Source organism: Canis lupus, chromosome 13 (assembly GCF_011100685.1).
Source record: "Canis lupus familiaris isolate Mischka breed German Shepherd chromosome 13, alternate assembly UU_Cfam_GSD_1.0, whole genome shotgun sequence".
Classification (NCBI taxonomy): domain Eukaryota; kingdom Metazoa; phylum Chordata; class Mammalia; order Carnivora; family Canidae; genus Canis; species Canis lupus.
In genome coordinates, this window is record NC_049234.1 from 19736825 (window position 1) to 19751350 (window position 14526).

The window sequence follows — 14526 nt, forward strand, 5'->3', positions numbered from 1 at the left end:
TCCTGTGTAGATGTTGTTCCTCCTGGATCGTGTGTCTGTGTCTCTTTCCCTTCCTCCACTATTTTCCATTTCTTTGCCTTTTTTGCTATGCATTCTGTAGATTCACTGAACTTTTTTCTTAATGTTCTTATAATCTGTTTTTATTGAACAGATGCAATATCTTCTCTGAGGATTTTAATGATCTGATTGGTTTGTTTGTTGTGTGTGTGATTTCTTTTTACTGCATATTCTTTGTTTCCTTGCAAGCACTTTTTTCTATTTATTTTGGCATCTAGTTTTCATACTAGCAACTCTCCTTAAGAGCCCATAACTTTTGCCTGCCTGTCATATTTAAGAGATGGTATCAGTAAGCTAATGGGAAAATTTGAGTGCAGGATTATAGCTTGTTGACTGTGATCTTCATTTTAGAGTGATCTCATTGGGATCTTAGCTGACTCTGATGTTGGGATCCTTCAGTCTTTCTTCTAGGACTGATCACATTTCCAAAAGAAATTTCAATTCTGTTATCTAGCTTCTAAAATTCTAGAAGTTATGTAGGTAAAGAAGAGTAAAGGGCCTCAATATTCAGTATATCAGTATACAAATACACATTTTAACCACTGATAATTAACTTTAACCCTCCTCTCTGTCCAGTATCTCTCAGGAAGGAGACACCTTGTTTTACTTTCTGCAAAGAATAAACAGTAGTCTTCTGGGCTGGGGAAAGGACAATCATGTGTCTCAGTAGAATAAGGAGTGGTCAGGATGCCAAACTGCTTCTCACAGACTTCAACCTGTTTTCTTATTTCACCTTCACATTGCTTCCAGTGCCACCTGGGACCATCATCCCAGAGTCTTGTCAGGGATTGTAGTATAAATTATGTTGCTTCTAAACTTTCTCTACTGTTTTTCTCAGCTTCCTTAGCAGTCTGTTACCAATTATTCATCTGCTTTCCTGCTTTCAAAATTAGTTGCTATTGTCTCTTCTGTCAGATATTAGTCCTTGTAGATTTGTGCTATTTTAAAAATCTCTTTATTCTCATTTTGTGGAATTTCAGCAGATAGTGAAAATGAATGCCTATGTCCAATTTACCATCTTCAAAAAAAAGGGACTCTACTTCTATTTTTAATCTCAAAGGCTTCACAGTTTTTCTTTGACCTTCACTATAACCCTCACTTGATTTGTTTTTAAAATATACAAGAAGCTGTCTTAACTGACCTTCATGTAACTGGCATGCCAGATTAATGAGTACTCTCCATTCCCTGTAAAATACATTATGAATGCCCACTGCAGAACCGAATAGCTACCCTAAAGTGTATCTGCACACTTCTGCTCCACTAGTTGAATTGTATGTGCTTGCAGGGGTCAGTTTCTTCCATTTTAAAGAAATAGAAGCTGGAAGTAGTAGTTGATATATTATGGATGTGGTCATACAAGAAAGATACCATGGAACTCTAGTGGGCCATTTCAAAAGCTAATGAAAAGTACACATAATTTTAAAGTAAAATGTTTTAAAGTAAAAAACAATCATTTTTGTTATGAATTTCAGCTTTCAGTTTTCTGAGTTAAATGAATAAGTGCTACCCAAAGTGTATTATATAATAACTTGTTTTCAAAAAACATAGAAAGTCATTATAGCCTGTAGGCCAAATATATGATTTTGCCATGTTGCATGTTGAATTTTCACATACTTAACAAGATAATTGTTTTTGTTTAGTTCCAGATGTTGAAGTGAAAGGAGAGTGTTCTAGCTATTATCTCCTCTTACAAGGTAATGGTGACAGAAAATGTAAAGCCACATTGATTCATTCAGCCAACCAGATCAATGGCTCATTTGCACTCACTTTAATTCATGGAAAGATGAAAGCAAGGACAGAAGAAGCCAAACTGAGTAAGTGTTCATTTTAGGTGGAAAATGTTTTTATTTTTTTTATTTTTATTTTTTTAAAATTTTATTTATTTATTCATGAGAGACACAGAGGGAGAGAGAGGCAGAGACACAGGCAAAGGAAGAAGCAGGCTCCATGCAGGGAGCCTGATCCTGGGACTCCAGGATCAGGCACTGGGCTGAAGGTGGTGCTAAACTGCTGAGCCACCCGGGCTGCCCAGAAAATGTTTTTATATTTGTTTGTATATGCAGTTAACTTAGGTGGTTTTTAATGAATTTATTTTCCCCAAACTCCATTTCCCTTTCAATTTGCCTTTTATTTCAAACATATTATAGCATGTTTGGGCAGTTTAGAGTCCAGATAATTAATCCCTTTTTCATTATACTTGGTAAAATTTAGTGGGTTATCTTTCGATTCCAAATAGGAAATTTTTAGTATTTTCCACATTAAACATATTTTTCTATAATTTATCCCTCATTTTTAGTTACTTCCTCTCAAGCATCTTGTTCCATTTTATTGCCCATCTTGAAGTTAACTTCTCTTAGAGCATTGTTCTAAGAAGCCACCAGGTTTTTTGACCCAGCCTGAAGTCATTTACTGTCATTTACTATCAGTTTCAGAGAGCTAGCCTAGATTGATTGTGGAAGGACTACACAATGGGTGAATGGTAGGTGTGGTTGATTGGGCATCTTTAGAGACTAGCTCTCATACTCCGTCTCTGCTTTGTTTAGGAGTTTGAGTAGCTGAGCCCGTAAAAGAAAATGTTATGGAGGGATTTCTACTCTGTTACTTGAATTCCCTCAATTTCAAAGGGAGGTCAGAGCTTAAAATGCAAAATAATTTAGTATACTTGATTACTACATCTTAATTATTATTTTGAAATAAGCAAGAGCAAGAGAGATGGGTAACTGACTTTTATTTTTTAAAAGTATTTAATAACATTTTCTGTGAACTGAGTATTATTGTCATAGAACATCCTTAATACTGACTTTTTTCTATTTCTCAGGCTTTCCTTTTGACTTCTTGTCACTTCCACATTTTTCGGGTGAGCAACTTATACAGAGAGAGAAACAGTTAGCTAATGTTCAAGCTTTGGCTTTGAAAGAATGTCTGAGTAAGTAATGATTTGTACATTTCATTCTATGTTAAGAATGTTAACTCGTTCAGACACAATGCTTTGTTACTGTCATACTTTTTCTTACACATTTTGTCTTTTAGGTAAAATGCTTATTTGTAGAACTATCCTTGATAGAGGTGATGCAGAGTAGGAAAGGTCTGCAACCTTTTTCCATCGGATTCAGAATCTTCCTATCTATTCGTACATTGCCGTTAACATTTATAAAAATATATATATATATATATTTTAAAGATTGAGTTATTTATTTGAGAGAGAGAAGACGGGGAGAGGGACCGAGGGAGAGGGAGAGAAAGTCTTAAGCAGATTCTACACTGAATACGAAGCTGGAGCCTGATGGAAGGCTCAATCTCATGACCCTGAGATCATGACCTGAGCCGAAACCAAGAAACTGGGCTATCCAGGTGCCCCATAAAAATATTTCTTTAGGAAAATTTTGTATTCCATTCTTCCATTTTTAAAAAAATTCTGATTAATATAGATCTTTTTATAAAATTTCCCATATATTTTTGGTTGTAACAGTAGGATAGAGACTGCAGAGAGAAGAAAATACAACTACAGATAAATTAATGTGCTAACTTGACTATTGATTCTTAGACTTTTACTATTACTAACAACACATTTCATATATATGGCAGAATGAAGTTAGCATTATGGATTTTTCCTTATTCAGGAAGCTAACACTTTTTCCAAGAGTCATAGTTTAAGGTCTTACCTCTATTACTAAATCTTAACTTGGGGGATCCCTGGGTGGCTCAGCGGTTGAGCGTCTGCTTTTGGCTCAGGGTGTGATTCCAGAGTTCCGGGATCAAGTCCCACATTTGGCTCCCTGCATGGAGCCTGCTTCTCAAAAACAAAAATAAATCTTAACTTGGTATCAGTCTTAACTTTTTTAAACAAATAATCATTAATTACTACCTACTATGAACTTATTTTAAGGCAATTGATAGAGAATTTTTATTTGATTCAAATTGTGAAGCCTCTTTAGTTGCATATAAAAAAAGATGATAATTAAATTGAGTAGATACATTATAAAATAACAACTGTCTATTTTTTCTTTAAAAGCATTTTAAAACTATCTTGAGTTCAGTAGCCTATTTTATTCAATGGAAAATAATTTTAGAATACTTGGTCTCAATTATTCAAGAATTACCTACTTTTTCAATTGTGCAAATCAGGGTAATTGCGTAGTCTTGAGCTTCTCCAGCCATTGATTTTTTTTTTAATTGTATCGATATTAGTGCAAGGAAAATAGTTAGAAAGGCAGATCGGTTTCAATAAAAAGTAGTACATGTTAAAACCAAGAAAAAGAATAAATACTGAAATAATATTTATTGGCTAGAAAACTCTTATTTCAAATATCAACCTGCAGTATTATTCACCTCTTGACTTTGTTCTGTCCCTGCTACACTCGTCTTCAGGCCCTGCTTCCTTGCCTTAAGCCTTTTGCAGCTCCTTGTAACAAAATTCCCTCAATATCTCCCCTTTCCTTCATTTCACCTCTCTTCCTAACCCTTCCAACCAGAAAAACTGCCAGAGTAGAAAAATAGGCTGCTCTCTGAAGCTGACACATTTCTCCTTTGAGTATGAAGAGTTAACCCTCCTAGATAGGTGGGAAGGGAAATACTAACAGCTATAACCAGACTGCTGCCTGCAGGTGTGGTTGGAAACTCTACTGGGGAAAAAGGGAAACAGGAGTGGTAGATAAATGTAGAAGCACCAGTAGCTGAGCTGTACCACAGTTGTAAGGATGCCACAGCTCTGGGCAAGGTGCAAGGACAAGTAGGGGGCCAAAAGTTGAGGGAAAGCTTACAGCTAGTAGCTGCTAGAGATACCAGCTCTGGGCATATCCATGAAATGACCAGTTTGTAATCCAAAGCATTAAATCTTGATGAAAATTAGTGATTCAATTAATCAATTTGTGATGGAAATATTTGCTGAACCAATCTCTTCTTTACCCAGAGAGTCAATACTGGATTTAAAATTTGGGGTAAAGTTATATCAGTTAAGTTCCTGTATCTCAGAAGACAAAGTAACAGCAAAACAAAGTTTCTTATGTAAGAATTTCTGAATGTATAATTAATTTACACATGGTGAAAACTAATATATTAAGAACAACTTTCTTTGGAAAAAAATCGACAATTCAGAATCAGTACAAAGTTTATAGTCTTTGCTATGAAACAAAAAGTTGTTCAAGACGATTTTTTCAAAATTATCAACAAGACATGGAGTAGACGTACTATCTCTCCACTGTTTCTCTGACCAGTACTGAATCAGAAAGAGCAACTGGAAAAGTTTTTATGAAAATGTACATACATTATTGAGACACTTTGTTTTTTAAAATACACAAAATTCAAATAAAATTTCTGGTATGGTTTTATTTTTAGAATAATTACTTCCAAGGGGACCTGGGTGGCTCAGTTGGTTCAGCATCTGCCTGCAGCTCAGGTCATAATCCCGGGGTCCTGGGATCAAGCCCCACATAGGGCTCCCTGCTCGATGGGGAGCCTGCTTCTCCCTCTCCCTCTTGCTCCACCTGCTTATGCTCTCTCTCCACCTCTCAAATCAATAAATAAAAAATCGTTAAAAAAATAGAATAATTACTTCCAGGAGTTTTATTTATTTTTAAAAATTATATTTAATACTATTATATTAGAATTATTTGTATAATTTTATAGTTTTTTTTACTTGATTTTTTGGTAGTTCATAACTTCTTATATTTGAAAATGTTAATATCTTGTTCACTGATTATTTTAAAGAAAAGGTTTAAGAATGCTAGATTAAAAAAAAAAAAAAAAAAGAATGCTAGATAAGTTTTAAATAAAGACTATTTATTATGATGCAAGATAAATCCAAAACAACAGTGTTGTCATTTCACTCCAGCATTGCGGTCACTACTCTGAGTTTCCCACATCTTTTTTTTTTTTTAAGATTTTATTTATTTATTCATGAGAGACACACAGAGAGAGAGGCAGAGACACAGGCAGAGGGAGGAACAGGCTCCAGGCAGGGAGCCCGACGTGGTACTCGATCTTGGGACTCCAGAATCACACCCTGGGCTGAAGGCGGCACTAAACCGCTAGGCCACAAGAGCTGCCCATCCCACATCTTTTTTAAATTTATAGAACCTAATACAAACCTGATTGACACTCAGTCTCTGGTACTTTTAGATATTCTCCTCTATATTTTTCTTTAATAAATGCTAAGTTCTTGCTAGCTTTCTCAGGAATAGCATTCTTTTGCTGATTCATTTTTAGACTTTAGTCCAATATTTGTCTCCCAGAATTTTGCCACCATGTGCAAACTCATTTATTTATAGATTATTTTTTGCCTCAGTGAATTATTCGTTCATAACCCTGTTAAACTTCATCTATTCCCTATTTCTTTTTCTGACATCAGGGCCAGGAGGAAGTCTTACTCCACTCTCCAGATAGCCCAATGTTGTAATATAGTTGGCTGTTTTAATAAGCATGAGTTAGGTTCATGATTTGTTTATTTTTAACATTAATAAAAGTGTAGAGCTAAGTTCTAAAGCACATTACCTATTGTGCGTCGTTCAGATAAAAACAAATCATTGATAACTTTTTGTTTTAGAATGGCACCCAGCAGATTGTGCTTCACATAAAAAGCTTCACTGCTTTTTATTTTCTCACTTGTAATAACAACAGTATATTTTACAATCTTGCTTTACCATTACTAATGTTCTTGAGTGCAGGAACCATGTGTTACTTATCTTGGATCACAACTGGAATGACCCTACCAATATCCACACTGGGAAGGTGGGATTTTGCAGAGGCATTGTCGTAAAACTGATGTTCCAAAGTAGGACCTCTAGGCTGGCTGCTTTCTTCTCAGTCTACTCTCTTGCAATATTTATGTATTGCCCTCATGTAGTAATGGGCTCTAATTCTCAGTGCCTAAGGGCACAACACAGTGCTTTGTATACAATACATAATAAATGTCGAATTGAATTCTCTATGCATTTACAATTTACTATTTTATTTACTCATGTTATTAGTCCAGAAGTGTTTTAAAAATGTCATACTTTTATTAAAATAATACATGGGTCTAGTTTAAGATGCAAATGGTATTGACAAACTTGATGTGGACACTAGCAGTACCCTACTGTCTCCTCTCCATCTTTCAGCCTCTCTCTGCAGCAGCTACCTGCAGCTGTTTGGCTGGTTTTCTTAACATTTCCTCCAGTTCTGTTAATAGTATCTGAATGCTGCTGTTTCTTAATTTGCCAGTTGAAGACATTATCTTAGCATCTATCTATGGAAGATTAAGACTCAGTTTTCTCATATCATCTTCACTCTCCCTTTCCACCCTTTACAGTGAAGTCTTGAATTTTGGCAAAATCAGTGGTTAGTTTTAACATTGTTATCCATCTCTCTCTCTCTCTCTCTCTCTCTCTCTCTCTCTCTCTCTCTATATATATATATATATATATATATAATATCACCTCTCTTGTATAATCTTTGTTTTTCTTATGGTTGATAATCATTTTTAATTTGCCCATTCTTCCATACAGGCAAAATATTATTATGTTTTTCCAGAGGCCCCAACATTTTTCTACATACTTCCCATTAAATTCATTGTATGTTCAAAGACAGCAGTTCTTTTTATTTCTCTTTATTTTTTTTTCAGAGTGTTCAATATTTTGTTCTGATAGCAGAACATTTGAGACTTCTCTTTCTTCTCTTCTTTTGGAGTCTCCTTTTTTCTAGACCCCTGTTCTCCCTCCTCCTTGGATTACTCTCTAACTTGGTTGGAGCATATATTTCAGTAACTACTTGAGTTAAACTTTGTGGAGCATGAATTTTTTTAAGCTCTTGCGTATCTGAAAATATCTTTACTTGATTGATAGATTGTGAAGAATCCTAGGTTGAAAATCATCTACCTTCAGAATTTTGAAGACATTGCTTTATTATCTTCTGTGTGACTGTGTTCCTATTGAGAAATGTAATACTATTCTTATCCTTTGTAGTGTTTTATTTTTGGCTTGTTTTTACCCCTTTCTGGAATGTTTTATCTCCAGAAGCTTTACTCTGAATCGTGCTGTGTATGTATTTTCCATTCTCTTTCTCTGCCCTATATTTATTAAGCTATGTATTTGATGAGCCATTTCAATAGAAGATTCACATTCTTAAATCTGAAAACTTTTATCTTTAATAATTTTGTTTCTTTCCTGTTTTTTTTTTTTTTTTCCTTTTTAGAACTTTTGTTAAGCATATAAAAATACCTGAACAGAATACCAAATTTTCTTTCCTATTTCCATATTGTTTTCTTTTTGTTCTAGTTTCTGGGCAATATCTTGATAAATAGATTTTATTTATTTATTCATGAGAGACAGAGAGAGAGAGAGGGAGAGAGAGGCAGAGACACAGGCAGATGGAGAAGCAGGTTCCATGCAGGGAGGCCGATGTGGGACTCGATCCCAGGTCTCCAGGATCAGGCCCTGGACTGAAGGCGGCACTATCTGCTGAGCCACTGGGGCTGCCTGCATTTTTTTTTTTTTTAAGCCCTTTTATGGAATGTTTAACATTTGAGCTCTCATGGGCTTAATTTTTAAAAGTCTCTTCTTGTTCATCAACTGTTCTTTTATTTAAGGATCCTGTACTTTCTTTTATTTAAGGATCCTGTACTTGTTTCATGGGGTGTATTATCTTCTCTTAGTTCTCTGAGAATATTAATTATAGCAAACTTGCTTTTGTTCCCTGCAGGTTTTTTGTTTGTTTCTGCTGGGCTTCTTTTTCCTTTCGCTTGCTTTATTTCTCTTTTTCATTTTGGACTTTTCTGATTTGAGAGTCTCAACAAATAAACCCCTCTTTACTCTCCTAAAGTTGGAACCAATTGAGAAATAAACCTAAGAAACACTGATGGAGATAAATAAAAAATAAAAGCTGTATTGAAGGATATGACATTTTAGATCTATGGCCAGTTGAGCTAACCTCCTTGAGTGAAGAACTGGACAAATACATATCAACCCAATGGGGGCAGGGCCTTTACCATATGGTAGGGAGCATGCATCCTGAGGACTTGCCAGCTCGGAGGATAGTTGGAGAGAAGGATCTGATCAGAGCATGCCTTGTTTCTACTCCAGACTAGCTCTGTGAGTGATGCGAGGGAGACAGGATCTAGAACTGTTGCTGGATCAAAGTCCTTCCTTACATGTGTAAGCATAAGACCATGGAAATGCAGAGTCCCTCTTTCCCCAATACCTTTTTTTTTTATTCTTTACTTAAATTCCATGTAGTTAACATATACTGTATTATAGTTTCGGGGTAGGATTTCGTGATTCGTCAGTTGCATTTAACACCCAGTGCTCATTATGTCAAGTGCCCCCCCTTAATGTCCATCACCCAGTTACCCCATCCCCCCCACCTCCCCTCCAGCAACCCTCAATTTGTTCCCTAGAGTTGAAGTCTTTTATGGTTTGCCTCCCTCTCTGTTTTTATCTTATTTATTTTTCCTTCCCTTCCCCTATGTTCATCTGTTTTGTTTCTTACATTCCACATGTGAGGGAAGTCATATATTTGTCGTTCTCTGATTAACTTATTTCACTTAGTATGATACCCTCTAATTCCATAAATGTCATTGCAAATGGCAAGATTTCATTCTTTCTGATGAGTGAGTAATATTCCATTGTCTATACAGACCACATCTTCTTTATCTGTCCATTCATCTGTCAATAGACATCTAGGCTCTTCCCATATTTTGGCTATTGTGGACATTGCTGCTATAAACATTGAGGTGCAGGTGCCCTTTGAATTACTATGTTTCTGTCTGTACACTTTTAAATGGGAAGCTTTACATACCCTTCTCTAATATACTGTCTGGTAATCTACACCGTAAAGATGTCGAGTGACAGGTCATCATTTTGGTTGAGAGCTCCTATCCCTACACCTCCACTTCAATATCAGGGTCAAGCTCTTTTTTTTCCAGGGGCATTCAGTGTTTCAGAAGGGGAATCCTTTAATCGTTCTAGTGGAGCTTTTGTAGCTGCTAGCTTTCTGGCTATGGGGCTTGGAGTCAGACCTTTCAGTATGAACACTTCTTGTTAGTCCCTCAGTTTTAACCCGAGCCTCAGTGTTACCTTTCAGTGTGCCTGATGCTCAATGGGCTAGGACTTCTTTCTTGCTTCTCCCCCAGGAAAAAAAAAAAAAAATGAGAACAGAGTCTCCTGGCTGTGAGGGGTTGAGGGTACGGTGAAGACCTTTACTTCTGACTGCTTCTTCCCTATGCCTCCAGTCCTGCGTTAGCCTGGACCTCACCATCATCTTCCTAATGCCTCACAGTAGCACCTCTGCAGGCTCCCAGATGACCCTTCCTCTGCTGTAGCAGCTCAGTTACCACTCTCAAACTGTCATTATTTATTGTTTCTGCTTTTCTTTTCCTTTTCTTAATTCCTTGCTGTGAGTGTAGGTTTGGGGAAGGAGAAGAAAAAGGTGGAAGTGTCCCAACTACCACATTTAACTGAAAGTCTTACAGGTGTTATTTTCACATAAACACCAACATTCTTAGTGCTCTGCAGTATATCCTAAAAACTTGCAAACTCCCCTTTACCATTTTTCACCTCTTGGTGTTAACAGATTACTCTATTTTTGTTTATCTCACATAACTGGAAATTCTATCATTACCTACAAATGGGGTTAAAATGAAAACAGGCCTACAGCAATAGGAATGCTGATGTGCTGGAGAAATTCACCTATTTTACTTTTGAAAATATTTCTCCTAAAAGGGTAGTAGAGGCATTTCGTGAGAGTCTTTAGAATAATAGTCATATGGCTAATCGTTTTTGTTGTCTTACAGAAAGGAGAAAGTTGGCAAAGCAGCCTGAAGCAGTTTCTGTTGATGAATTCAAAAGTCTATTGATACTCACAAGGGAATCCTTTTTAGAGCATTTTGATGCTGTTATTCCTAAAACAATTCCAATAAAGACAGACAAAATTAAAACCTCCAATATGTTAAATGGTAAGTTTTTTGTTAGTTTAAATATGGATTCTTTTTGTACGTATGGCATTTATGACATTTCTTATTAAAACCAATAAAATGGTGATCAAAAATATTTTATACATTTAAACAGTGATATATGTATTTGTTTATACAAGTATGTGTATGTATTTGATGAACTATTTCTCACCATTTAAACTAAAAACTTCTTTCATTAAGCATGTTTAATATTATTGTTTTTGAGCAGAGGGAGAATCATTTTAAGGTGATTCCTCTTACTACTTTTACTAAGCTGCTAGATAGGTGGATTTTTATAAAGCTATGTTTTCATAAGATGAGAACAGTAGAACCTACACGTAAGTTTATGATTATTAAAACTACCTACAATAAGATGCTCCACATTTGCCATACATTATAGCAGGAACAGTCAGCAAACTCCACTGAAGGAGCAGGAAATCATTTCTATATTAACTTGCATTTCTATTTTCTCGGTTCCTATTCTTGTGATATATTTGAATACAATGAAGCTTTACAGAATCTAACAAGAAAGCATTTGATTATTGCCTGGCATTTTATTTATTTTTTTTTATTTTATTTATTTATTTTTATTTTTATTTATTTATTTTTTTTGCCTGGCATTTTAAAAGTACAGGGTAATTTTTTGTTTTTATTCCAGGAGAATCATTTTTATTCTATAAGTTGATAAGAAAATGACCAAAGAATCAAGTAAACAGTAATGTCTGTTGAAAGCCTTTCTCTGTTTGACACCATAAAGATAAACAAAGAAGTAAAAATTTGGATCCCTGACTTTCAGCAGGCTTATGATCGATTTCAGAAGCAAAATAAAATAGAACACAGAGCCATTTCAAGAGCCCAGGCTCTGGAGCTCAAGTGCCAGGGCTCTAATCTGAGTTTTGTCACTTGTTAGCCAAATGTCTTTGGGCAGTTATTCTCTCTCTCTATGCCTTCGCCTCCTCGTGTTTAAAATGGCCTTAATACTATTACCCACTCACTAGGGTTATTGTGAAGATTAGATGAGCTGACGTATGTGAGAACATAATAAATGCCGAAGAGCCGTTAGCTGTTATTTGTATTATCATTATCATCATCATGACATATCAGTAAGAAAGTTCAGTTAACAGTACAGAGTAATCTGACAGGTGTTAGAGACAGTGTAAAGTTTCTTGTAAATGGGAAATGTATTCAATAAATGAGAGACACAGTTTCTTGTTTGCAGCATGGACTCTGGATCCAGACTAACAAGGCTGGATGTGGCCCTGCAGCTTACCTGCTGTGTGACCTTGGGCAAGTTTTCTAACCTCTCTGAGCCTCAAGCTTTTTTTAATCTTTAAATTAGAGATGGCATAGGTTGTTACAAGGATTAAAGGAATTATTTATAAATTGCTTAGAAAGTCACTTGGTATGAAGTGCTATATGTTTGTTTTTATTTTTATTTATTTTAAAAATATTTTATTTATTCATGAGAGAGAGAAAGAGAGAGAGAGAGAAGCAGAGGCACAGGTAGAGGAAGAAGCAGGCTCCATGCAGGGAACCTGACATGGGACTCAATCCCAGGTCTCCAGGATCACGCCCCAGGCTGAAAGTGGCACTAAACCACTGAGCCACCTGGGCTGCCCTATATGTTTGTTTTTAAATAAATGAATGTGAATTTAAAGGAGAGGAATATAAGTAGGGTAGGATAGTCACAGAACACGTTGTTAGGAGTGAAGGGACTCTGTTGTAGGTCTTGAGTGATACATAGGATCTAGGTTGAGTGGAGAACACATTTTCCAGGGAGAAGTTCCATACCTATACCCAGAGTCATGAAGGCAACAAACTGAGATCCAGAGAGAAGTTGGCTTACTCAGAGGACTTGTGGAGGAGATAATAGTTGGAAGATAGGAAGGGTTGAAGTCATTACACAGAGTTTTTCTGTAAGTATGGAAATTTATCTCACAGTTACCCGTACGAAGTCAAGTCCTAGGACACTGTTAACACACTCTGTTTACAGGGGTGTTCATTTTAAAATATAAATCAGATTATATCACTCCTTTCCTCAAACCTTTGTCATTGCTTTCCATTGTACATAGAATATGTCATCCTTAATATGGCTTACAAAAACCCTAACTGATGTCTGATTCTAACCTTCTCCATTGCCACATTTCTGTTTCCTTGGTGGCACAGAGAGTCTTTCCGTTCCTTGAGCACGTCACATCCCTTTTTACCTCAGGAACTTTATACACAGAGGATCCTCTTTCTGGAATACTTTTCTCCCAATCATTACCTGATTAACAGGCATTCTTCATATCTTGACTTAAATGCTACTTCCTCAAAGAAGCTTTTTTTCCCAGACCTTCCTCAGTTTAAATTGTTTCCTGTTGTACTCATTTTCTGTATCTTTCTTTAAATTATTTTTCACATTTTAAGTTATATACTATAGATGTAATTATTTGTTAACTATTTGTCTTCACTCTGAATCATATGTTCTCTGAGAGTAAAGAGTGATGCCTACTCTCCATTGCCCTAGAGTACTGTACCTGGCACATAGGAGTTCATTCCTCCCAAAAGTCATGTTGAACAAATGAAAGAAACCTTGAAGATTTTTTAGAGCCTGAAGTGAAATTTGAGATGACTTCCAGGAATGAAGTTGTGATCTTTAACATCCTTTGTAGCTTTTGTTTGAATAAATACATCTAAATGCAAAATACAGGGCAGCCCCTGTGGTGCAGCGGTTTAGCGCCACCTGCAGCCTGGGGTGTGATCCTGGGGGCCCAGGATTGAGTACCACGTCGGGCTCCCTGCATAGAGCCTCCTTCTCCCTCTGCCTGTGTCTCTGCCTCTCTCTCTCTCTGTGTCTCTATGAATAAATAAATAAAAATCTTAAAAAATAAATAAGTAAGTAAGTAAATGCAAAACACACAGCAAAAGAAGCAACAATGCCAGTCCCATTATTTAACAACCACACTCATCAGGAATTATTGCTCACCATCAGGATTATTGATTTTTTTTTTTTTTTTGTAGAAACTCTAGCATGGGTAACATGAAAATCAGCATGAAAAAAATGTCTTGATATAACCATTTCATATATCCATTGCCACATAGTTGCTAAAAACTTTCACAGTGTCAAATGAGATATCTGGACTCAAAATATAGTAACTGTCTCCTTTTACCTCAGACCATTGGGGTACATAAGCACACTGCACAAATGAGTTTTCTAGGTAATTTTATAAGATCGCAGTTTTATTTTAAGTATTTTAATAAGAATCTTCTGGTATGTACTTATAATTCTTACTTTATTAAACAGAATATGCCAATTACAATATAAGTTTTCTTTGTGATTTATTCATATTTATGTACATAAGGCTATGATGGCCTATATTACTATCTACATATTATCATCTGCAATATTACTTCCTTTTTGTTTACTGTGATTTGTGTAGGGGAGGTTTTGAGCCCCTATTTCCTTATTGTATCATTTTCATTTCTTTGTTTCTCCTATAAAGTAAGACTTTTTTTTTAAAGCAGTGTTCTTGGTTTCTCCAAGAACAAAAAAGAGGCCCTTTTTG

The 14526-nt window shown here is 35.9% G+C and overlaps 1 protein-coding gene across 3 annotated transcripts in view; it reads left to right on the forward strand.

Annotated features, from left to right (window-relative positions):
• Positions 1–14526, forward strand: part of MTBP (MDM2 binding protein) — a 71557-nt gene that overhangs the window by 33742 nt on the left and 23289 nt on the right. For all 3 annotated transcript variants that reach the window (XM_038555420.1, XM_038555418.1, XM_038555419.1), the window contains exons 12-14: positions 1698–1871; positions 2876–2983; positions 10820–10981. In XM_038555420.1, the coding sequence (XP_038411348.1) occupies positions 1698–1871; positions 2876–2983; positions 10820–10981 (444 nt within the window). The remainder of the gene's footprint in view (positions 1–1697; positions 1872–2875; positions 2984–10819; positions 10982–14526) is intronic.